The sequence below is a fragment of the Crocodylus porosus genome, unplaced genomic scaffold (genome assembly GCF_001723895.1).
Source record: "Crocodylus porosus isolate Cpor-Errol unplaced genomic scaffold, CroPor_comp1, whole genome shotgun sequence".
NCBI classification, from domain to species: domain Eukaryota; kingdom Metazoa; phylum Chordata; order Crocodylia; family Crocodylidae; genus Crocodylus; species Crocodylus porosus.
The window spans coordinates 59,305,525-59,332,339 of NW_017728951.1; the positions used below are offsets into that span (position 1 = coordinate 59,305,525).

The following is a 26,815-nucleotide window of genomic DNA, read 5'->3' on the forward strand; positions in this document are numbered from 1 at the left end:
GCCCTGACCTGGGTTTGGGGTCAGAGGCAGGGCGACAGCCTCCCCAACCACCTTCCCTTAGTTACAGCTGCAGCCCCTCTCTAGCCCCAGGTACAGAGCACATAGTAGTTCTAGCCCCATACAGCCAAGCAGCACTGAGCGTGGCAGCAGCCCTGGCCCTGGCTCTAGCTCCAACCCAGACCTAAACCCAGGACTAGAGCTGCCATTAGCCTAACCACTGCTACCTGGACCAGCAGGTGCCAAAGCCACTACTTGTTGTATGCCCTGGCAATAGTGGGGCCACAACTGAGTGCAAAGTGGGAGGCCAGGGGAGAAACCAACAAACAGGGGGTTCAGGCACAAGACAGCTGGCTCGACTCCCCCTGCTGCCTGTCCTCCTCCTTCCCCCATTGCTGCTTACATCCTTATCGTTGCTGCAGCAGTGGAAGAGGGGAACAAACTTAAACCTACCCCTAATAAATTAGATTCTATGCATGAAAAATTAACAAACTTACGAATTTTCCATGTATAGAAAATGAAGCGTTGACTTAAATTCAAAGTTGTCTTAGATTTGAGTAACTATACTAATGTATTCCTCAGTGCAAACCAGCATCTAATGTAGAAAATGTGTTTAGAAAGTAAAATTATAGAAAACGTAATGTTCCAGCAACTTATACCTCCTTTGCTTCTGCCTATCAGCAGATGCATAATGCTATCCCCACGACCTTGTAGCTGCATATCTACAGCATAATACTACATAAGACATTTAGGATACTTACTGTTTAGGTTCTGATTACATTTAATTTACCTGTGTAAAACAGAATTTAATAGGGTTCTATACCAGTCTTTTAGCAGGGGAGGGTATAAAAGAGCTCTACAACCCTAACCAAGCAGAAGTTATGCCTGGTAAGAGTAAGAAAGAATTATAGGGGATTGGGAGCTCCTCTTGGAATATACAATCAAGCAAAATGCAGCAGTTGTTTGTTATAGGAGCTATAATTTCTGATTCTGAATTTGTACAAAGTTCCTAGGCATAACATAGTTTTATATCGCCTTAGGAATTTAGAAACATAGCTCCTATGGCAAATGTTTCTGCCATGCTCTATATGGTTAAATGTAAAATGATCTATTAAAGGTCTTCTGAAAACATTTAAACTTTTACAGATGCCTGTACAGCCACGAAAGAATGAGATCAGTAAAAGTAGCAGATGATTTTGCAACAAAAATGATAAAAGGGCTTGGAAGATAAATCATACAAGGAGAGGCTGAAGGAAGTAGACGTGTTCAATTAGCAGAAAAGTTGCTTAAGGAGACAGGATACCAGTCTTCAAATACCTGAAGGTCTGCCATAAAAAGAGGGGAAATACCTTTTCTCTCTAACTGCAAAGAGCAGGATATAAACCAATGACTTGAAACTGCAGCAAAGTAGGTTTCAATTTGATACCAGGAAAGACTTCTTCACTACTAGAACAGCAAGGCAGTGGCATCGATTGCCTTGGAAAACTGCAGGCACTCCATCACTGGAGATGTTCAAGAAGAGGATGGAGAGCCACTGGCTGGGAGTGATCTGGACATAACTATGCTTATGTTCTACTATACCTATTTCTTGTGCTTCTGGGCTTTGCTGTTTGCTGCATAGGGCTAGGAGGGAATTTCCTCTCTTGCGCTCCTCCTCCCCCTGTTTTTTTAAGCCTTCCTCAGAGGCATTGGGTGTTGGTTGCAGCCAAGGCTGTGGATTGTGACTGGGCTATACCAATGCTCCTGCTGGGACATAAACCTAGAGCAGGGGTAGGCAACGTTTTTTGGATGGAGTGCCGAAAAACACCATAATACCTACTTCGGAAAGTGCCAGAGTGCCAGCATGACAGAAAAACAAAATGAGGGCAAGGGGTACATGGCAGGATGCCCTGCTTGTGCCCCTTGCCCCCCAGCCAGGGCTCTGTAGCTGCTGGAGCCTGGGCTGCTCCCAGCACAGCTTGCAGTGTCCCAGTGCTGGGGTGATGAGTGCAGCACAGCCGTTTGCACTCTGCCCACTACTTGCTGCAGCTGCCCAGAGCCTGGGCTGGCTACAAACAGCTGCGCCGGGCTCATCACCTTGGTGCTGGGAGCAGGGGAGAGACCAGGGCTGCGTTGCCTCAGGCCCCTCCCCCACCACCAGCTCCAAGGCGTGCCTGCACACACCGGTGTGGAGCTGATGCTGGAGCCCAGCACAGCTGTTTGGAGCCTCCCAGTTGCAGCCACCCGGGCTATGGGGAGCTGCTGCCAGCCGGGATCCTGGGCTGCTCCCAGCAGTTAGCTGGCACGCTGCAAGCCCTGCTGGGGGCAGCCCAGGTGCTGTTGCTGGTAGCAGCTACCTGGAGCCAGGGCTGGCCTCAGCGTGCCAAGCAAAATGGCCTTGCGTGCCAAGCTCGGCACACGTGCCAGGGGTTGCCAACCTGACCTAGAGACTCCTGGCTAGAGGATCTTGCCCCTCTGCTTGGGGTCAGACTGATCGACATATTTGGGGTCAGGAAGGAATTTTACTCAATGGTCAGATTGGCACGTACTGCAGGTGGTTTTGCCTTCCTCTTTAGCAAAATGGATCTCTTCCTTGGACCTCCAGCGTTCTAATATAATAAAAGCCTCTGTCTGCCTGTTTGTCCGTAACACTCCAAGCCAACTGCACGTGGACCGCTGAGAGGGCACGCACCAAGTGGCTGCGAAGGCCTGAAGTACTACAGACAGAGGAGGCGAGGGAGCCACCACCCTTCCGCCCCACCCCCCAACAACAGTTGGCAGAGACAGGGAGGCAATGGGGAAGAAAGGAGAGAAAAAGAGGGAGGGAAGCAGGAAGGGGAAGGGGGGTTTCTGGTGGCAGCATCTCCCTGCTGCCACCACCCAGCCCTGCGGCAGCACAGGGAGGAATGGTAGGGGGTGGGGAGGTGCACAGGGCCACACCTAGAGTGGTGCCCATGGGGCTGGACACAGAGTTAGAGTATTAAGTCTTATATTGTGTCAAGGTAGTTTTACTAACAGATTAGACAATGAATTTGTATAGGATGGTTTGGATAAGTATGATCCTAACTCAGGCAGAGCATTGGACTGGTTAACCTATAGAGGTCCCTTCCAGTCCTCTGAGTCCCTCTGTGATGCTCAGTCGCATGCAGGCATTAATTACAGTGTCATGCACATAGATACACAGCATGCTACACAAAATGATCACCAGAAAGTTGTTAAATTTCATTTAGTAACAGAGAGAATACAGGTTCTAATACAGAGAGTATCCATTAAGTTACAGCCCCACATAGTGTATACTAAACTAAGTATCAAGAATAATCATAATGTCATTAACATTTGGATTAACTTTGTATATCACTGATTGACATGACATTTCTCACCTGAAGGGGCATTAAAATAGAATACGGCTTTCTTCTAATAGAAGTCACCTCCATTTACTATCTTATATTAATACTATGGGCACATATGGAATATGGGATAATATGATATTCAAAACCAGATATAATCAGGACCCAAAAGTAATTCTTATGAGGTTAAGTATGAACCTCTGCACTAATTTAAAAAGACAAGGAGGGGTGGGAAATAAATTTAAAAAAAGATTTATCCCAACAATAAAAAATAATTGGAATTACATAATAGATTATTTCCACTACAGAAATTTGTTTAAATCTAGAAATTAAAAAATGAAATTCAACAAAGTATTTACCAGACACATCTAGCCAATCATCAGCATTACAGTGAGAACTTTCACTTTCCTTGAGAGAACTGAATGACTCTATCGGTGTTACTCCATGCTCTAATTCTTGAATAAAGACTTCTTCTGGATGTGCTTCTGTCATCCTATTTGGATCTTCTAAATCTATCAAATCATCACTGAAGTCTTCACTTAGGTCATTTTTCTCACAAGAGGACATGGAAGATATAGATATTTCATCCACATCGTCACTTGTACATAAAACTTTTGAATTATGTTTTCCCAAACTGTCATGCAGGATTTCACTTCCTTCTTTTCTGTGACTGTCATTTTTCATTACATCTTTTTTTTCATCCATTTCATTACTATTTGTTGATATCTCAGAATTATTATCCATGAAACCAGAGTCAGTAGTTGTACTCTTGCTATCACTCACAGTGATCTTTCCGGTAAATTGTTGTCCGTTACGCTTCAGGAAAGAAGGATGAGTCATTTGGTATTCCAAAGCAGCTGCAGCTCCAGATTCATTTGATAACAGTGGTTTTTTTGAACCACAGGTTGATATGGCATTATATGCCCTAGTAAACCCATATTTTAAAGGTTCATTTCCACTGGGTATATTCAACTGCCGTGTATTTCTTGATAATAAAGTTGACCTCTGAGATGATCTGATGGCTAGATGTTGATTCTGATAAGGCCTTGTGAGGTCCACAGCTCTGTTAAAGGAATGTGACCTGGTTAGGGATGCAGGAGGAAGGAAAGAATTCTGAATGGAATGTGAAAAACTTTGCGATCTAACCATTTTTTCACAGGAATAAGGTTCGTTGTCTGTTGATTGTGCCAGACCCTCTCCTGAACTGTTTCTGGTGGCACCAGAATTAACTCTAGGTCTCTGCAAGCCTACAGTAGGCCTATTTCCATAAAATCCATCTAAACGAGATTTTGGAGCATTGAGTCCAGAATACGAAGTTCTGCCTAATAATGTACCTTTGGAGAATTTTGCTGAACTAGACAGTACAGGCAAAGACTTCGGGTTTAATTCTTTTGTAGATGATACAAACATATTGGTTTGCTTGGATGTTTTCGATGCTAGTAAAGCAGTGTCATTCAAACCCACCCTGTGCACATCTTTACCAAATGCTTCTCGAGACTGAGAATACTTTTCAGAATCACTTATTTTTTCATTGGAATTATCAGCAAAGTTAGATTCACCACCACGCTGATTACAAAGTTGATATTTATTTGATTTTCTCCAGTTAAAAGAGGAAGACATATAAACAGTGCCATTGTGCTTGGTGCCACTTTTGCCATTGTTGCTTTGAGCAGTCCCTGATAAATTAACAGTGGTCCCATTTGACAATGGCTGTAGGACACTGCCTAAAGCCTTTGTTTCGTACTTCGGTAACCTGGAAACCAAAGATGTCCTGATATAATTTTTTTCTTCCATGAGCTAATCAGGTGCATTGGTCCTACAAGGCTGCTTGAATCTGAGGAAGAGAAAGTGAGAAAAAACACAAATCTGAATTAATACAGCTCTAACAATATAGCAAAGCATAATCAGCTCATTTGTGTTCTGGAAGAAAGAATGTATTTATTTATTTTACTTTTACATATTTTAAATTTAACTTACAACTTTTTAGTTGTAAGGGACTACCAATTTCCTGTCTTTTTCAAATAATAAGTGCACAATCCATTGTATTATCAAATAAATAAATAAATAAAACAAAACAAAACCTAATTTTATAAGTACATCCAGCTCTGTCTGGTTTCCTCCCAGTTTACCTCGTAGGGGTTTCCCTGGCCTTTGGTTCCAGTTTTGATCTGTCCCAGAATACAGTGTCCCAAGCTTCACAGTTCCCTCCTCCCTGCAGTGGAGCCAGGGATGTGGAAGCCTGGACTTGCCACAGGGCTCTCAGGGTTTCTACCCTTCCTGTTTCTCACTGGATTTGAAGAGATCAGAGAGATCCCCAGGAACTGTGGGCAATGGTGATCCAAGTCAGCCAGCCATTGTTTCCTGTGCACTGAACCTGTCACTACCAAGATGGTGCAGGTAAAGGTATGCAACACCTTCAGAGGCCATGTCTGTTCCATATACTAATACCATATGGTTCTAATTATAGGTCAACCCATCTATAAATTACCCACTTTTTTTGCTGCTTTTGAAAGGAAAACAATGGGCAGTGGAAGAATTTCAGCTCATAATTAGAACAATATAGCAATGCTACAAAGGAACTAGAGAACCACCTGCTCAAGAAGCTGAATCATTCCTAATGCTTGGCAGGAAACACTGCGAGATTTCTAGATTAGATTTCATAGCTTAATATAGTATTTAAAAATAAAAACCACTACCCAGAACTGGTGCACTGATCATGATGGGCAACAAAGATGTTCACTAAGTAAAGTTATAGGGCACAAGATTTTGAACACATTCAGAACTCAGAACAAGAATGCCAAAAAGAAACTACAGCTTATCTCCTCACAAACACAGATAAGAGGTTGCTTTAATTTTCAAGGGTCCTGTATCAATATAAAGGGGGCTTTTTTGGTTGTTGTTTTTACTTTTGATAGGTAAAAATTGCACAAATAGTAATACTGCCATTCTAAAATTTCATAAATGACAACAGATTACACACATTGTGAATGTCCCTGTTACACAGTTGTTGGTCGTGGCCGTGTTTGTCTTCAAAAGAGTGTTTGTGCCTGAAAACTTGCAAAGAACAATTTTTCCAACTGTCTACCTGGTCTAGTAAGAAATATATCTACCCAAAGAACATTGTTTGCCTGCGATACAGGGTTGGTTTGTTTTGTTCTGGGGTTGTTGTTTTTTTTGAGGGGGGGGGAGGGAGGAGGAGGGTGTTCATATGACACAATATCACTACATTCACACTAGCATTTCTTATTTTTAATTCAAGAAACTTTTTTAGTAGAATTCCACCAAGATTAAGATTAATACTTGCTGAAAATTATGATGAGCATGACCTGTGAAGAAAAACACCTGGACCTGTACCCATTCTCACTTCTCTTCTATAGAAATCAAGAAGAATCCTCCTTTAATAACAGAAAGTCAGGTATGTGAGAAACATGCTACCTCTACACAGGAAAGGGGCCTCCAGGCTCATGTTTCTAAGTGTCTATAAACTAGAAGGACAACAAGGTCCACCTCTACTTCAGGTGGACATCCATAAAAAGAAAGTATCAGCTTTATCTTGGTTAGGTATGTAAAGATTATAACTGAAAATGTCATTTTTAGCAGTCAACTTGGCATATTCTATCACTGTCACCAAACTCAAAGCATTTTCAGAGAGGTACTTCTTGGATTAGTACTGCATTCTAGCCAAGTCTTAACATACCAAGTCCCAAAGAGAACCTTAACTAAAAACTGGCTAGCAAAATATGCATGTATCTAGAGAGAATCGGCTGCTTTATATTCAGATTATTCCTTAATGATCTGACTCAATATCCTAATTTTTGATCTTGTAAACAAGCTATCAGTTACAGTGGATATGCATTAATGCTTCATTTCTTTGGACGAATTCTAAAAGGATGTCAGACTTAGTGTGTCTGATATAAATCAGATTACAATTCTAGGTGAATTGAAAATGTTATTTTAGTGTAGTGACATACAGATACATAAAGGTTACGAGGCATAAGTGAATGAATATGCAAATCAACTTTCCTCTCAGGATGCATCAAAATATAATTAGAGACCTATCAAAAATCACAAATTCACAGATTTTGTCCGTTGTGCAGCCCTGCCTCTCTCCACCAATCACTGCATGATGGACAGCACTCAACCAATCAGCAAGAGGCAGCGCTGGACAATGGATAGCCCTTGCAGGCAATCAGCTAAGGGTGGGGGCCACTGGGGCCCCTCAGCCAAAGGTGTTGGGGGGCCCCAGCCACAGTAACCCCTTGAAAATGGCAGCTAGCCCCATGATCTGCCCAAGAGTTGAGCTGCTGAGTTGGGCAGAACCCTAAGTACAATGGCTTTTGGCAAGAAAAAACAAAAAGTCAATTGACAAAAAAGCCATCAACTGAAACCTGAAAATAGTACCTTTGATTTGAACACATGGATGTCATTTTCACAGCTGTGGATGTCATTTTCTTGAATGTCAGCAAGGCCTTTGATACATTATCTCATCCCATTCTCATAAATAAATTAAGAGGCTGTAACAGATTTTTACGTCTTCCAGTGAGTGGCAAATTGGCTTAGTGGTCACACCCAGAGAATGGTAGTAGACAGGTTGGTATTGACCTGGAAGGATGTGGATAGTGAGGTCTCACAGGGTTCAGTCCTTGGACCCATACTCTTCAATATCTTCATCACTGACTTGGATGTGGGTGTGAAGTGTACTCTGTCCAAGTTTGCGGACAATACTAAATTGTGGGGTGAAGTGCACACCCCAGAGGGTAGGAAACAATTGCAGGCAGACGTGGACAGGTTAGAAACATGGGCAGTACACAATCAGATGCAGTACAACAAGGATAAGTGCAGAGTGCTGCACCTAGGGCACAAAAATATGCAGCACACCTACTGGCTGGGAAGTGACCCTCTCAGCAGCACAGAAGTAGAAAGGGATCTCGGAGTCATAGTGGACTCCAAGATGAACATGAGTCATCAGTGTGACGAAATCATCAGTGAAGCAAACTGCGCTGTATTATGCATCAGCAGATGCATAACAAATAGAATCAAGGAGGCAATACTTCCCCTCTATGTGGCACTGGTCAGACTGCAGGTGGAGTACTGCATCCAGTTTTGGGTGCCATACTTCAAGAAGGATGTTGATAGACTTGAGAGGCTCCAAAGGAAGGCCACTTGTATGGTTAGGGCTTACAGGACAAGCTCTATGAGGAGAGACTGAGGGACCTGGACCTCTTCAGCCTCCACAAGAGAAGGCTGAGAGGTGATCTTGTTGCTGCCTACCAATTCATGAGAGGGACCCAGCAAGGAATCAGAGATGCTCTGTTCACCATAACAAGGAACAACGGTCACAAACTGACAGAGAGCAGATTTAGGCTGGATATCAGGAAAAACTTCTTCACAGTAAGGGTGGCCAAAATTTGGAACGGGCTTCACAGGGAGGTGGTGCTCCCCACTACCTTGGGGGTCTTCAAGAGAATGCTGGATAGGCATCTGGCTGGGGTCATCTGACCCCAGCACTGTTTCCTGCCTAGGCAGGGGGTTGGACTCGATGATCTGTGGAGGTGCCTTCTGACCCTAGCGTCTATGAATCTATAAAAGTTTCTCCTCCCATTCAGGAACCTGAGCATCAACAACTCCTGTGATCCAAGTCAATCAATGATATGAGACCAAGCATAAAAGCAGCTACAGACAATCCACCATAATATGAGGTTTACACTTCTCACACCACAAACATGCGAATGGAGTCCTTCTGTGAGAGAGCTGTTCACCAGCTATTCACCACTAGGCTTTAGATGCACAGTTCTTTACTGCTTTCCCATCTTCAATAGTCTGCCTAGCATTATTTCTCCCCGCAACAGCAATTCTACATTACATCTCAATGATTTCTTTCACCTGCCCAGAGGCCTCTTGATAGATCTCCAAGTTTATGCTATACTGTAAAACAATTTTTAAATTAAATTTTGCATATGAGTTTGGAGGGCATATTTGCTAGTTTTACCAGATAAACTTCACTGTTACAAAGTAGTTAAAGCAAGTAAGAGCTCATCAGATAGCACTTAAAACTTCATGTCACTTTGGATGACTTTAACTTACTCAACAAACTATCCTCACATCTTTTGTATCTGAAGATTCCCTTGGAGATCACACTCCTTTCTGGAAGAAGTTTCTTATTTAAAAAGATATGAAACAGGAGATGCAAATGCACGATTAAGGAACACTTAATAGAACCTAACAGAAGGATTATGAAAATGGAAATCCTGCTGCGATTAATCAGTATTGCATGTCTCCAGGTACTGTTCAGATTCACTACTCTGGACTAGGGAAACAAGAACTCTTAGGTGTAATGGGAAGTACACAGTAAGAAGCGGTTTTATGATTTCCCCACCAACCAAGCAGAGAATATTTCTAAAGAAGAAGAGCGTGTGCTAGTGACACCACTTTCTGTGCTAGTGAAAAGAACACCTGTGAGGAAAGAGTAGACTGGAAACAAGAAAGAAATTATCACTCTGAAAACTACCTGTATATGCAATGCACAAAGCAATTAAGAGGGGAAAAAGTTAGTGGATATGCTCAATTTTTTCAGGAGGCATGCAACTAGATGTTAAATGAGAGGCAGAACTCTATATTCTAGCACTCTGGGTGGAAGGGGTTGTGGTGGGAAGGATGCTGAGTGCTTACCTCCTCACACATGGGCAGTTGCAATAGCAGTAGTCAACACTACTGCTTCATCATCACAAGCTACTAGAAGATTGGCTATTGTGTTGGTGGCAGCACAGGCTCCCTGGGGATTGACATCCTGGCACCCCTTCTCAATTGGTGCCCCACTCACACACCTTTATTTATGCTAGTTTGTTAAATAGTCCTGTCTCACCACATCCCTGCTGAATCCATCCCTGCATCTGTCATGCAAGTTTTCACAGAATAAGGTATTCTATTTTATAGTTGTCTCACAGCTTAAGGGCTAACTTTATATTAAAAAGTTCAACAAGTATCTTGTATTTCTTCCTCACATTTTCTTCTCTTGGACATACCTTAAGTTTTTTTTATCACTATATGGGATTAGTGAAACAAAAGACAAACTATTTTTTTTAATTATTAAACATTCATGAAATGACAGTCTTGGCTGCAAATACATGACCCTAACATATTTGGTTAAACTAGACAAGACTTCAAGAGGGAAAAGAAAAACACTGTATTAGTGTCAGACATTTTGTAAACTCACCACTACCCTCAAATCCCTCTCAAAACTCAAAATGTGAGGACCCAGTGGGGCTGAGAAGAAGGAAATATGAAAACTCACTTTCAGAGAATACCATCTTCAAGGTGATCTATTAAAAAGATGTTTAGGAAGATTCAGAATGTTCCATTGGTTTGTGTAAACAAACAGACCAACCAACCAAGCTAAAGCAATCTAAAAAGGTACATCTTCAAATAGCTACAGGAAATTACAAAGAAGACTGTAATCTTTACATTATTACAGTGAAGTCAACCCACCCTTTGAACAGTACTGGAAAGCCCGTGTTTTCCAAAGGTTGATGTGAAAGTGACTGGTGGGACCAAGTATGGAGCAGGCCTGAGCCACACATTGCCACCCCCCTCCTCCTCAAGTCCAGGACCAGACCGGGAATAAGCAATGCTGGGCACCCTGATAGCTCACCACTGGGTGAGGCAGAATCACTCTTTTTTCCACGACAAACTGCTTGAACACCTGCACAATGACCTTGTGTCAGGAAAAGGGAGCATTTTTAGACAAATCTAATTCTTGTCTATTGACTTAGAGGAGAAAAAGTACAAGACATTGGACAAAAGAAAGTGGAAAAAAAATCCAGAAGCATCATGGGCAGATATCATTGGAAAAAAATGATTCACAACTCCTCCCTTACATAAAGATATGATTTTAATACAGATTTAATTGCCAAAATTGCATGACAAATCTTTAAAAGAAACAGTGAAAGAAAGGGCAGGGGGAGGGGTGGAATCATCTTTAGACAACAGCATACAGTAAAATCTTTCTTTGGGATAGCAAAATACACCAGGTAAGATTGGATATATGCGCAGGTAAACCTTGATGGAACAATGTTGTCTTTACAAGGCAGAAGTTCCCACCACTGTAATGATAATTTTGCCAGAATTAGTAGTGGGAAAGCACTATGGAACAGGTATCTACCATGCACATCTCAAAAGCACACTCAGAATATAGTTTTTACATCTGATAACATAAAATGGAATTGAACACTAACAGCAGTTTTGCTGGTCTTCTTCTGGCTTCTAACATACTTGCAGCATACTGTTTTGTGCCCTTTTTACATGCCTTGCCAGTTGTATCTCAAAGCAAATATTTGATTTGTGTGATGGTATTTATTAGCACAAGTGTTAAAATATGCATTTCAAATTGTAATGCAATAACAGGAATAGAGCCTGTTTATGTCCCCATGTTAAAAACTCTGCTCAGTTTTACATAGACGATATGGTGGATTCTGAGGCAAGCAGCCACAAACAATGGCATACTTTATATAAGACCCCCTGGAATATTTGTCTGAACTTGTGGCAGACATATGTTTGAACTGACTCTCCCTTACTATAAAACAAAAAAGGGGGAGACAGCTGGCAAGGGATTTTCTAGGATAGCTTTGAGACTGAAACTTAAATAGCCTGATTCTGGATACTCTGCAGGACTACTGAAAAAGAAACAGGCAACAGCAGGTTGAAAAGGTTTGCTGGAGAGAACTGAAACCATCTTGGGCAGAAGCAGGGTGGAAGAAAATTTGTTAGCTAGATGGTGCTAACGGTAAGCTTATTAGCATGGAGCAGACTAACTGGCACTGTCAATCAGCAGTGCTAATTAACCCACCAGAAACACCAAGTGGCCATGGCTACACTGCTTCCTGTTTAAGAGGCAACCCATCTAAAACAACAGAATGCTTCTGAGCACCACCATGGCAGTAAGTTTCCCCATCACAGATATGGCTTTAGACCAGGGGCAGGCATTATTACAGGCAGAGGGCTGCTTACCCAGTTTTGGCAGGCTGTCAAGGGCCGCATGGGCAGCCGCAGCCCTTGACAGGTGCCCCACCCCCTGGTCACCATCTTAGGACCAATGTCCCAATGTCTTGGGATCAATATCCCAGGGCCAGCACCAGTGGGGCCCAAAGCTGGGTGCAGGCTAGCAAGGGTCTGTGGTGCTGGGCCGGGCTGCACCAGCAGGGAGAGGGGGGAGCTGGCCCAGCTCCATAGAGCCCCTGCCAGCTGGGATCCCGCACTCCTGCCACCCTGCTCTGGACCCTGCCGGCACTGACCCTGGGGCACCGGTGTAGGCCGCATGCTCCCACCCAGTGCCCCCCAGCCCCAAGGTACAGGCGAGGGACAGTGCACAGCCCTGACCCCCTGGTCACTGGCAGGGAAGCTGGTGCTGAGCACGGGGAAAAGAGGACCCTCACCCACCCCATGGCTGGCGCTCCCTGCTGCAGGCGCTCACAGCCCACGCGGGGCTGTTTGGAGCAGGCACAGGCAGTCCCAGGAGAGCTGTGAGTGGCTGCAGCACGGGGCACTGGTCACATGGCAAGTGAGAGGCTGCTATTCCCCATGCTCAGCACCAGCTTGTAACCTGGCCCTGCTGTCAGCCTGGCAGTGGGGCTGAGTTACAACGTGGTGCTGAGCGCGGGGTTGGGAGGGAGAGAAGCAGTCCCTCGCCCACCGCATGCTCAGTGCCCCACACTGCAGCCACTCGCAGACAGCCTGGGGCTGCCTGTGCCTGCTCCGGACAGCCCTGCGTGGGCTGCGAGCGGCTACACCAGGGAGCACTAGCCAGGCGGGCCTGCTGTTGTTGGAGCACGCTGGGCTTCCCCTGGGTCCTACTGCCCTTGGTTCCTGTCATTTCTGACAGAAACCAAGGGCAGAGAAATATTAATTTTCTATATTTTTAGGGGCCCCACAGGCCAAATAGAATGGCCTCATGGGCCATATTTTGCCCACCCCTGCTTTAAAGCACTAAATAGCTGTATGTTATTTTGTCTCAATGATCTGGAGGGTAGGGATAAAATTCAGAGAGACCTCAAGGAATTAGTGGATTGGAGCAAAATAAATCTCATTAAGTTCAATAAGGAGAAGTGTAAAGTCTTGCACTTAGGATGGAACAATCCCATGAACAAAGATAGCCTGGGGACTGACTGGCTAAACAGCAGCTCTGCAGAAAAGGACCTGTGGGTTACAGTGGACAATAAACTGAATATTAGCCAAGAATGTGCCTTTGTAACCAAGAAGGCTAATAGCATACATTAGTAGGACTGTTGCCAGCTGATAGAGGGAAGTGACCCTTCCCCTCTATTCCTAGAATCACAAAAATTAGGGTTGGAAGCACCTCAGGTGGTTTCATAGTTTCTAGGGTTGAAAGGCACCTGAACAGATCATCGAGTCCGCCCCCTGCCCTGGGCAGGAATGAGTGCGGATCATAATACCCCAATCAGGTATCTATCCAACCTTCTCTTGAAGATTCCCAAGGTAGGGAAGAGCACTACCTCCCTTGGGAGCCCATTGCAGAGCCTGACAGCCCTAACCATCAAGTAAGGCCTCCTGATATCAAGCCTGAACCTGCTCTCAATCAATTTGTGGCCATTATTCCTTGTTATCCCAGGTAGTGCCTGGGGGAACAGAGCCTCATCTATTTCCCGTTGTTCCCCATGGTGAGTTTATAAACAGCTACCAGATCCCCTCTCAGTCTTCTCTTGTGGAGGCTGAATAGGTTCAGGCCCTTTAGTCTATCCTTGTAAGGCCTGGCCTGCTGGCCCCCTAACCATGCAACTGGCTCTTCTCTGGACCCTCTCAAGCTGAGCCACATCCATCTTGAAGCGCAGCACCCAGAACTGGATGCAGTACTCCAACTGCAGCCTAACCAGCACCACATAGAGGAGAAGGATCACCTCCCTGGACCTGCTTGTGATGCATCTGTAGATGCACAACAAGGTGTGGTTAGCCTTACTCACCGCTTCCCTCACATTCGTGTCACATGTCCATCCTGGAGTAAACAATGACTCCAAGATCCCCTTCCGCTACTGTGTTGTTGAGAAGGGTATTCCCCAGCCTATAGGTGTGTTGCAGGTTCCTTCTCCCTAGATGCAGCACCATGCATTTGTCTGCACTGAATTCCATTCTATTCTCATCTGCCCACCTCTGTAACCTGTCGAGATCTAGATGGATTCTGTCCCTCCCCTCCAGTGTGCCCGCTTCTCCCCACATCTTTGTTTCATCACCAAATTTGGACAGCATGCTTTCCATACCTACCTCCAAGTCGCTGATAAAGATGTTGAATAGCACAGGCCTGAGGACCGAGCCCTGGGGAACTCTACTGCCCACATCCCTCCAGGTCAAAAATGACCCCACCACCACTCTCTGGGTGCGACCATCAAGCCAATTTGCCACCCATCTGACTGTGCAGGCATTAATGCTGCAGTCATCCAGTTTTTTGTTTTTTTTAATGAGAATGGGCTGAGAAACAGTGTCAAAGGGCTTACTGAAGTCCAGGTAGACAACATCCACCTCAACACCTGCATCCAAGGACTTTGTGACCCGGTCGTAAAAGGAAACAACATTAGTCAGGCTGGATCTGCCCGCAATGAACCCGTATTGGTTGCTCCTGAGTATTACCTCCCATGCTGGTCATTTAGTCCAAGCCCCTGATCAAAAACAGGACCATTTCCTCCTCCTATCTCATCCCAGTCAAGCCTTTGTCTAGCCAGGTCTAAAAAACCTCCAAGGATGAAGAGTCCACAACATCTCTGGGTAAGGTGATCCAGTGTTTTACTACCTACCTTTCTAATGAGTAAATTGTTCCCAATATCTAAACTTCAGCACTGGTGAGGCCACATCTGGAGTACTATGTTAAGTTTTGGGCCCCCCCAGAAGAAAAGATATGGACAAATTGCAGAGTCCAGCAAACAGCAATGAAAGTGGTGAGGGGGCTCGTGCACATGACTTCTGAAGAGAGGCTGAGGGAACTGGGCTTATTTGATCTAGAGAAGAGAAGACTGAGAGGGGATTTAATAGTAGCCTGATGGGTGGTTCAAAAGAAGACAGAACTAAATGATTTTTAGTGGCAGCAAACGATGGAACAAGGAGCAAGTCTCAAGTTGTAGCAAGGGAAGTTGAAGTTAGATATTAGGAAAAGCAGTCTCACGAGGAGAGTAGTAAAGCACTGGAACAGATTACCCAGAAAGGCTGAAGAATCTTGATCCTTGGAGGTTTAAGATCTGATGAGGTAGATAAAGCCTTGGCTGGGATGATCTAGTTAGGGTTGGTCCTGCTTTGAGCAGGGGGCTGAACTAGATAACTTCCTGAAGAAAAAAGGATTATTTAACTCAATTTTGCAGTACAATAGGAAGTACTGCACCATAACTTCAGAAAAACTGCTATCTTAACTCCTTTAGAAAGGGGAGACAGGAGTGGGGGAAGGGGGTTGAAATCTCTCCCTGATTAATGATCTCCTCTAAAGAGAAGTTTAAGAAAGTCAATATTACAGATTTGAATGACATTATACATAATTAGTCTGCATGGACTTCTGAATAAATAAGTTCATTCATCTATGACATCAAGGTAAGTTCAGAACTTAAACAAAACTATTTAACAAGATTCCTTTAAAACCTTGCCAGGCACTGCAAATTAAACTTGAGAGGGGAGCAGGGGAGGGAAAAAAAGAATATGCTTTAGTTTCTCTAAAATACACATCAGTGATTTAACTTTAATTAGATTAAAAGAAAACTACACTACCATTCAGAAAGTTGTATTGATCCCTTAATACCTCAGATAAATTTAAATCAAGTCTATATTTAGCTAAAGGGCATTTAGAAATGATTTGTCAGTGTTTTAACTCAACAACGCTGACTCCTGCTTTTGTCATGTTTTCAATGTTGAATTGCATTCCTTGGGTTAGACAGAAAAATGGTCTCCCACTTAATTTTTCTATATTCTGTTTCATACTATATAATATATTACTCTTTTTCTGAGATTATAATGTCTTATTTCAACTCAGAAATGTGTCACAATGCAATCAGGGGCCTAATGCATTCAACTGTAACAATTTAATTTAGTCTTTTGAAAAATCTAAAGAGATTATTCTTTATAGTATTGTCAGTTAATAAATTAGCACACTGCAGCACATTTTCAAAAATAGTTTTCATATGAAAAGGGGAACTTTCAGCTACTGGTGCTGTAGCACACCTTTCCTTTATTTAGTGAATGCAAATCTGGAGAGCCATGCAATAGCCTCCTCGTTAACTGAGTTCAAAGTTATTAATCCAGCATTGTTTGCATCTCTCCATAAGTACATGATGGGCATGTTTGCTTATTTCTCTCTCCTGAGACTGTTTTCCATACCCACCTTCCCCCCAAAAAAATAATTCAAAGCATCTTCCACTGTCTAAACATTTTTCCTTAACACAGCACTTCTCCAAGAGAGAAAATGCTTTATCCTTATTAGTTTCATAGGATCATAGCACTTAGGGTCAGAAGGAACCTAAACAGATTCATAGATTATAGAGTCAGAAAGGACCTGATGGATCATCATGTCTGACCCCCTGCCCCTGGCAGGAAAGAGGGCTGAGGTCAGACGACCCCAGCCCGGCGACTGTCAAGCCTCCTATAGAAGACCTTCAAGTTAGGTGATAGTACCACCTTTCTTGGAAGCCCATTCCAGACTCTGGCCACCCTTACTGTAAAAAATTTCTTCCTTTGCACCCATTACTCCTAGTTACAACCTGGAGGGGCTCTAGTAAACAGCGCATCCCCAATTCCCTGCTGTCCTCTCCTGAAAAACTTACAGGTGGTTACACGGTCACCCCTCAGCCATCTTTTGTAAAGGCTGAAAAGATCCAGATCTCTCAAACTCTCCTCATAGGGTCTTCCGCAGAGACCACTAATCATGTTAGTGGTCTCCAGATTCTCCATGTCCCTCTTGAAGTGCAACGCCCAAAACTGGACACAGTACTTCAACTGCAGCCTAACTAACGCCACATAGAAGGGAAGCATCACCTCCCTCTATCTGTTGGTCATGCATCTGCTAACACACAACAAGGTGCGACTGGCTTTGTTGATGGCCTCATTAAACTGCTGGCTTATGTTCAGAAGTCATGTGCCCCAACCCTCTAACCATTTCTGTTGCCCTCTACTGGACTCTCTCCAATTTGTCTACATCCTTTCTGTAGTGGGGAGTCCAAAACTGGACACAGTACTCTAGAAGCATCCTCACCACTGCTGAAAAGGAAAGAATAATCACTTTCCTCAATCTGCTGGCAGCAACATTCCTACTAGAATAGCCAGTTGGCTTTCTTTGCAACAAGAAGACATTGTTGACTCATATTCAGCTTATTATCCACTGTAACCCCAAGTCCTTTGCTGCAGAGCTGCTGCTTAGCCAATCAGTCCATAGCTTTACTGATGTGTGGGATTGTTGTGTTCTAAGCACAGGACTTGTCACTTGCCCTTACTGAACCTCATGAGATCTCTTTTGGTCCAGTTCCCTAGTTTGTCGAGGTCTCCCTGAATCTAGCTCTGAATCAACTTTGTTGTCATCTGCTAACTTGCTGAGGATCTTCTCCATCCCATCTTCCAGATCACTAATGAAGGTATTGAACAAAACCAGCCACAGGACTGACCCCTGGGGCAAGCCACTTAATACTGACTGCCAGCTAGAATCGAGCCATTACTACTGTAACAGGTTCCTGACTGAAGCCCTGTTACTTGAGAAATCTCACAGCTGGTAGTGATTATGGCCTGGTGGGGCGAGGAGATGCCCCACATCTGTGGAGAGCCAATAGGACTCAGAGCCCCATGAAGAGGACAATGCATAGGGAAATTGCCTTCGGGCACCATGAGAGAAGAGAGGAGCTGCTGGGGGCTCCCGCAAGGAAGGATCTGAAGGAGGGATCTGCAACCCAAGGCCAGCGCTGACCAGGGGACTCCAGAGCCCAGGGCAGGCAAACCACGCTCGCTACTTACCAGGAGCCTACAGGAGTGGCGGTGAGTCCAGGGAAAACTGAGTTGCCATGCTGCAAGAAGCAGTGGTTCCACACAGGGACGCAACGAGGCAATGCTGAAGCAAAAGGGGGTCGCAAGCCTAAGACCCCAGAAGAGACCTTGCCCATCACCCCAGAACTCGAGGGGAGCTGGGTCCGAGGGCTGGGAACTCCACTGCGGGGAGATTCCTGGACCAGTGCTGGCACAGAGCGCGGCAAAAGAGACTGGGTAGTGACCACAATAAGCTGCTAATGAGTTAATTGGCAGTGGGGAGCTGAGACACGGGTGAAGAAAGAAACCTTCTGTATCTATTTCCCTTTTCCTTATTATTTGGAGCGGGCAACAACTGTGAACACAGGTGGTTACTGTGAGCGACCCATATAAGAAGAGGCAGACGGGGACACCCTATATAAGGGCAACTGGCACAGAGCTGGAAACCCGCTGGGACAGATTACGAGCACAGTCATAAGCCAGCAAAACATCTGCCGGCACTTACCGGATAGATTGAGCCACCGGGGACACACTTCGGAGCACCGAGGTGATCTCAGGAACAGTCCGGATGAACTGCTGCCTCCCCTCCAGTCCTCTGCAAAAGAAAGAATAAAAAAAGCACCTAGATTATGAAATAGACCAAGCGTGGTCCTTCCACAGGTGTTAATCATTATAACATCTCTTCCCTTCCCATTTCTTTAATAAGATAGAAGTCATGGCAGGTGAGAACCAAAGGATCAAGCAGTACCCTGAGCGGATACGTTAACAACTATCCTTTGAGCCTGATGAGCCAGCCAGTTTTCTATTCACCCTACAGTTCATTAATCCAACCCATACTTCCATAACTCACTTGCAGGAATGTTATGGGAGATCGTATTAAAAACCTTGCTAAAGTCTAAATCCTCAGACATCGCAACAACCTTCAAAGGATGTGTGGCACCCCTGGATTCTACGGCATCTGTAACAGGGGGCTCTCAGGGCCCCTCTGTCATTGGCCTGCCCACCTGTTTGTGAGCCAACTGCTTGCCTCCTCTCCTGTCACGCCTTGTTGTTTCTCAGTTGGCTCTTATTAAGGCGGGAGGGCTGCCCATTCATCAGGTCCGACCCCCTGCCCTTGGCAGGAACAGGTGCTGGGGTCATATAATCCCAGCCAAATATCTGCCCATCCTCCTCCTGAAGACCCCCAAAGGTAGGAGAGAATACCACCTCACTTGGGACCCCATTCCATGGCAGCCTTAACTGTCAAGTAATGTCTCCCAATGTCCAGCCTGAACCTTCTAACAATTTCTGGCCATTATGGTGAGGCCCAGAGGAACAGAGCTTCCCCCAATTCCTGCTGGACCCACCTGGTGCATTTGTAAATGGCCACCAGATCCCCTCTCAGTCTTCTCCTGTGGAAGCTGAATAGATTCAGGCCCTTTAGCCTCTCTTAGGGCCTGCCCCACTGCCCCTTGACCATGCGAGTGGCCATCCTCTGACCCCTCTCAATGCTAGCCACATCCCTCTTGAAGTGCAGCACCCAGAACTAGATGCAGTACTCCAACTGCGGCCTGACCAAAGCCACATAGAGGGGAAGGATCAGTTCCCTGGACCTGCCTGTGATGCATCTGTAGATGCACAACAAGGTGCAGTTAGCCTTTCTGACTGCTTCCTCTCATTCGCGGCTCATGTTCATCCTGGAGTCAGCAATGACTCCAAGATCCCTTTCTGCCACCATGTTGACAAGAAGGGTGTTCCTCAGCCTATAAGCGTGTTGCTGGTTCCTTCTCCCTAGATGCAGTACTTTGCACTTGTCTGCGTTGGAAGTCCATCCTATTCTCATCCATCCACCATTGTAATTTGCCTAGATCTAGCTGGATTCTGTCCCTCCCCTCCAGTGTGCCTACCTTGCCCCACAACTTAGTGTTGTCAGCAAATTTGGAAAGTGTGCATTCCACACCCACATCCAGATCGCTGATATAGGTGTTAAACAGTAAAGGCCCCAGGACCGAGCCCTGGGGTACTCCACTGCCTACATCCCTCCAGGCTGAAAATGACCTGTCCATCACCATTCTCTGGGTGCGACTATCGAGCCAGTTTGCCACCCATCTGACTGCGTAGGCACCAATGCCAGAGTCACCAAGTTTTTTTTAAGAGAGTGTGGTTGGAAACCATGTCATAGGCCTTCTTAAAGTCCAGGCAGACTGCATCCACCCCAACACTCTCATCCAGGCACTTTGTGACCCGATCATAAAAAGAAACCTTGTTAGGTCAGGCAGGACCTGTCTTCAATGAACCCATGTTGGCTGCCCCTGCACATTACCTCCCCTGCTGGGCCCTTGCAGATCTGCTCCTTGATAATTTTCTCAAAAGTCTTCCCAAGGACAAAGGTAAGACCGACTGGCCTATAATTGCTGGGGTCCTCCTTTCTCCCCTTCCTGTACATGGAGACAACATTGGCCCTTTTCCACTAACTAGCCAGTGTCCCGTGAGCACTCAGAGCTGTGCCAGGGGCTCTATGACCCCCGCCAATTCCCCCAGCACCCTCAGGGGAAGAGCATCTGGGCCTACTGATTTAAACACATCCAGCCCCTCCAAAAGTTCCCTAAGTCGTCCCTGACCCTAGGCATGGAGATGCCTCCCCTCGGTCTGTCCACAATTCTAATGGGGAAGATGTCCCAGTCCCTGTTCAGGAACATGGAAGCAGAGAATTCGTAAAGAGGTCAGCTTTTTAATTTGCCGCAGTCACCACACTATCAAACCTATCCTGTAGGGGGACCCACATTACCTGGTGCCTTCTTCTTACTTCCTATGTATTTGAAAAAGTATTATTATCCTTAATTCTGGTCACTAGCCCTAGCTCCATCTCTGCCTTTGCCTTCCTAACAGCCTCCCTGCAGTCCCGAGCGACAGAGGGGTAATCCTCCTTGGTGATAGCCCATTGCTTCCACTGTTTGCATGCCTCCTTTTTTGCCCTCACAAATCCCTGGATGCCTTTGCCGAGCCACAGGGGCTTCTTAGCACTCCTGCCCCCCTTGGTGTGCATTGGGACTGACTCCCTTTGAGCTCAGCAGATTATCTTCTTAAGGAACAACCACCCATCTTGGACTCCCATCTTATTGAAGCTCCAAGACCCCAATGCCTCTCCTACTAACCTTCTTAGCTTACAAAAGTCAGCCCTCCTGAAGTCGAGGATCTCTCCCTTGCTGCTTGCTTTCACCACCCTTCACTGGATAGTAAATTCCAACAGGTGATGATCATATTGCCCAGGTGGTTGAGTACCTGCAGACGCCTCACCAAGTCATTACCTGTGACAAGGACCAAGCGTACAGGCAAGTACCTGGTGAGGGGTCTGTGGGTATTCAACTACCTGGTACTCGACTCTGCTGCTGGTAAAAAAAAATAGCATGTTGAAGCAACAAGTCTTCTTTTTCAGAAATTATTCAACTGGATACTTTTTGAAGGTTCAGTGGGAAGGGGAGCAGGAAAAAAAGGAAATTCTTATTACACTTATTAAGTTCTAGTACATAGCATTTGAGGAACCTTACGCTCAAATTCTTAATTACAAATTTAAATCCAGAAAATCTGTTTTCCAAAAATGTTTTACTGTTACATTAAGCCAATAAAATGCAGTAATCATCCATAAAACTACTCACATGGAAGAACACTATACCAAAATGAGTAAACAAAAACAAAACAAATTAAATTTAAACCTTCTTGTATCACTTTTTTCTTACATACAGCCACTGTTTTGGAGGGCACAAGGGTAATACAGGATGACATCTCTCTAAACCTTTCCCTTGAAAACACGAAAGTTTCCTTATGTGAAAGCACAGTAGCTTCAACATTACTTTATGGCCTTTGAAGTACAAGCTGAACAAAAAAGCAACTGAAAACTGTGTAAAAAAGTGGGAGGGATCAGAGATTTAATCTAAGGGCTGAGGAAGGCTTCCAGCTACAGTGAATGGCCTTTCCTTTTTATAAATGTTTTGGAGATAAAGTAGTATAATAAGCCTAGCATTTAAAGAAATAGAAAGAGCTCTGTTTCTGAAGGAAGTTGTGTTTCCTCCAGATGGAAGGAGCTTTAGCTGTGGTTCTCACTCACTTCAAGGATCTGTAAAATACAGAGCTGCTGAATCTTGAGACTGTTCCACACAGGAGACTGATGAAAACAAGTGACTGGCAGCTTTGATAGAGCTTACTGTGTCCAACATTAGCCTGTTCAGTAGTGGCCATGAGCTGCCACAGTACCCATCACCATCTATATCACCTGCTCTGGCGGCTAGTTACCATGCTTCCCTCTTTTAGCTTGCTAATTCTCTTACTCCTTCTCTATCATCCTTTCTTGCCTCAAAAATATCCTTCATTCCTGAGCCACCTTCTCATGCTTTACGGTAACATCACTGTGTTCCCCAACATCTCCACTTGTTCCTTATCTGTATTCTCAAGTTTACCAGGCACTGGTTAATGTCCTTGAAGCTCTGAATGTTGTCAATCCAAACTCTGGAAGATGAGAAAAATACTACAATTATTGTTTCCTTTCTGGTTTTTCTAGTAAGAAGTAATTCTGTTTTCACCCCTCAATTTGTGGAATGCTACTTCCAGAGCCTCCTGAGACCATAAAAATAAATAAAATCCTTTTCCAGTTTCCAAGCATGAAATCTTCCTGTTTTACAGGGGGGTTTTCTAGTAACTTGAATGCTGGATCATTTCTGTGTTGTAAATAGAGAAGCTGCATGGGGCCAGAAACCATGCAGCTGGATGTCTAATTAACAAGAGATGACAGAACACAGTGGTGGGGTCTTGAAGTCATGGCAGTTGATTATGTCATTTGCCCTGCCTGAAAAAATTGGAGATATCAGGGGACATAAATGCAGGACAAAACACCAAAAGTACTTATTTATGAAAGATAAGGGAAAGCCAAGTAATAGTAACGTATATCTTGCTGATGCCTCTTGGGGCTGGAAGGATAAGAGACATGTATTTGAAAACTAGTGGGGAGAAAAAGCTGACCCAAGCCAAGCATATTCTATAAAAATATTTTAACTCCCCTGTACACAGGCTCAAAGTTTGCTCTTGTTAATACTGTCCCAGGGGGTCAAGCATGTGTACCTTGCAGTATATGCTTTACAGTGTATAGCCTGCTTGTATTTTTGTGTTAAAACAATATTGTTTACACAGCTAATTAAATTTTTAAGTATATAGATTGATAAAGATATTATTGTCAAAAAAAACCCCAAGATCTTGCATAAAAAACTTGATTTTACAAAAAAAATCCCACAAAAACACATACCTGTCAGACCTTGGTAAGATTTATGAAGATAAGAAACTCTATTCAACTTCTGAATTAATTCCTTACATGATCAAAATGCCACTTGTAATAGAATATGAAATAACCAATTCAAGGCTCAGTTCACAAGCTCAGTTTTATTCTGCATCCAGTGGAGTTCAGAATTCAAGCATGAAGTAAAATGGGTTGAAGTGGAATACAGGACTACAACAGAAGAGACAGCCAGCTAAGTAACAAAATGCAGCAGTGTCACAGTGCTGGGTAAGAGATTTGGTACCATAAGGACAGCAAAAAACTACTTGGAAAGGGAAGGCATTTTTCACCAACCAGTATTAATTATTTTTGACACAAAGGTTGTAACCCAAAGGAAGGAGTGCTCAGAAATACTCAGAAACAGTATTTGCACACACCCCAGCAAGACAGTGCCATTCAGGACAGAGAAAGAAGTGGTAAATCATCATAATTTATTGTAGCAGCAGAGACATTCTCTCGGGCAGAAGGCTGACTGAAGAGTTGGGGGTTTGAGTGCCCAAGCCCCTTTGAATTAAACCTCAGTCAGGCTCCTCCCAACACAAGAGCTCCTGCCTCATCCTTTAGGAAAAGAGTAATTGGTCCTGCTCTTCTGGATGTTTTCTAATCTGTCAGATCCAGAATATCTGTCTACCCTGGCATCCCATGACAAAATCCTGTCCAATACATTGTAGTATGGACAGGTATGCTGGAACACTGCAGAACATTTGGTCCATCTTTAACTTCCCTAGAGGATAGCTTTAAAAGGTGTAGTACTGATATATTGCTTTTGGACCTCATACTCAGCAATGTCTTCAAAACTAATGTAGATCTTCTTTACCTAGGCATGAGGACTTTCTGCATTTTTGCCTCTATGCAAAAAGGCCCAGGTCTTCAGCAAGGTCCTAGATGGAACTATGTCAGGCAGCCAGGACTAGGTAAGGTTCATACATATAAAAGCAAGAAGAGATGCACGTGTGAAGAGACAAAACTGGACAGCACTTAAAACTGGAAGATGACATCCTGTTGTTGTGATCAAAGAAGAGGCCATGCAGGAACCTGAACAGCCAGGACAGGTATATGGCAAAGCACATAACAGTTCACCACAGAACATGGACACAAACATTCCTATGGCTTAACTTACTCAGACATAAAACTATTCTTCTACCCAACAAGACTAGAATCTCTGGAGTGGTTTACTTAATACATCACTGTTATGTTTTTATAGATGAAAACTTATTAAATACCAATGCAGCCAACACAAATGCAGTCTTTTAAGCCAGCCACATAGAAAAAGACAACCTAAACCAGATTCATTTAGACCCATAAAGTAAAAAAAAAAAAAGAGAGAAGTACTAGTCTTTAAAGGGGGTGGGATTTGTTGGTTGTTTTTAAGAATTGTTCCCCATACTTCCATTTGTTTAAATTAAACCACAACTATAAGAACTTTCCACCAAGGCTGAAAGAACTAAGGTTATCTAGTCTGGAGAAGAGTAGACTAAGGAGGATTTGGTAAGTCTTCAAATATCTGAAGAGCAATTAGAAAGATGATAGAGATAAACTTCTCTCTGCGGCTGTAGAGGACAGGAATAGAAACAATGGCCTCAAGATGCAGCACAGAAAGTTTAGACCGCAGATTGGGAGGACCTTTCTGAGTACAAGGGTGGGCAAGCATTTGGAACAGTGACCCAAAGAAACTGTGAACTCCTAATCCTTGGAAATTTTCAAGAGCAGGTTAGACAGACACTTGGCTGGACTGGTTTAGCCTTGATCAGGGTGTACTAAATGACCAAATGAAGTCCCTCTCCAGCCCCACTTTGCTAAGAACCTATGACCAAATTCCCAGTCATTGAAGTTGAAAAGCTTAATATATTTAACAGAAAGGGGAGAATGAAACAAGGTGACATGGACTAGTAGACTGCCTGGCAGCTTTAGCATCCAAGAAGAAAAGATCCTACAGCCAAGAAGAAAGAAAAGTAAATACATAATAGGTGAGGTAACACACAAAAACATCAAAGCTATACCTTCATAGTACATTTATTTTCATGTGCTCTCTTCAGTGCTGCCCTACATTTTTTCCATATAAAGCAACCTTTCATCAAGATCTCTATCTTCTGATGTGATGCACAACACAAGAGTTTGAAGATCAGACAAAGTTAATTTAAAGTATAAGTGACATAACACAAGGAAATTCATTCATTAGTTACTATCGTTAAGAGTTTAGAGAGCCAACATTAGTCGTGTGCTAAAGTCTACTTCATTTTGTTATGAAGTTATAGTATTCCAGAAGCAAGGCTTTCCAGTAAGAAGTGGGTCCTATGTCTGTTACAAAGTTTGTCGCTAATTGACTAACCGAAATCAAAATAGTCAAAGTCTTTAGCATCAAAATCAAGCCTGAAAGCAGCAGCAATCTCATTTAAAATTTTTACTATTTCAGTTATTTGAACGTATTCTCAACACAGCAGATGACTTTATTTATGCAGATGAGTAACTTTATTCTTTGAAAAAATAAATCAAATTACCTGCTGCTGGATAGCTCAGATTACATATCACTGTACAATACATTTTTATATTCTGTTAATGACTTCTAACTTGGGTAGAGTGCCATAGCAACCGGGAGTTTATTTCATTATCAGCTCTGTCTGCTAATACTGAAACAACTTTGATCCCCAAATAACCATTTTGGCAAGGTGACCATAAGCAAAAAGTATTGCGTATTATATAAAAATAGTGTGGTTGGTAATGCATATACCTCCTCCATAAAATGTAAGTATGCTTACAGCAGGACAACAACTCCCCCATTCATTGTCTGCATAATTAGAATTTATAGTTTTGTAAAACTGAACAGTCATTGCACAAGTTAAGCTCATATTCTTTTTTTCCTGCATATTAAAACTATATCACTTTTTCCATCACATACTTTACTGTGGAAGAAGTTGCCAGAATTAGATACAAGGACCGATTCCCATAGTAAAGTGGTCCCATAAACACAAACCAGTAACAAGCTAAGTGATGCACACAGACTGCAGCAGTCTAAACTCCTCACTTCATGAGTTTGTATTGAACACATGCACAGAATGACCCACATAACAGACAAATACTCTTGCTTTCATCTATCATAAGTTTCATTCCTTTCCCCAGGGCCAAAGTGTTGACAAATGCATTTTCAGAAGAATTAAAAGGTTAACTATTTTTATTCCTTCCAGTCATTATTATTAGTAAAACACCC

The 26,815-nt window shown here is 43.7% G+C and overlaps 1 protein-coding gene across 7 annotated transcripts in view; it reads right to left on the minus strand.

Annotated features, from left to right (window-relative positions):
- The window catches only part of CCSER2 (coiled-coil serine rich protein 2), a 144,573-nt gene that overhangs the window by 110,552 nt on the left and 7,206 nt on the right, over positions 1-26,815 (minus strand). For 6 of the 7 annotated variants that reach the window (XM_019555803.1, XM_019555805.1, XM_019555802.1 and 3 more), the window contains one exon: positions 3,683-5,157. In XM_019555803.1, the coding sequence (XP_019411348.1) occupies positions 3,683-5,117 (1,435 nt within the window). In that variant the 5' untranslated portion in view covers positions 5,118-5,157. Of the gene's footprint in view, positions 1-3,682; positions 5,158-18,813; positions 18,904-26,815 lie in introns of all 7 variants that reach the window. The other variant, XM_019555804.1, reaches the window with a different exon arrangement.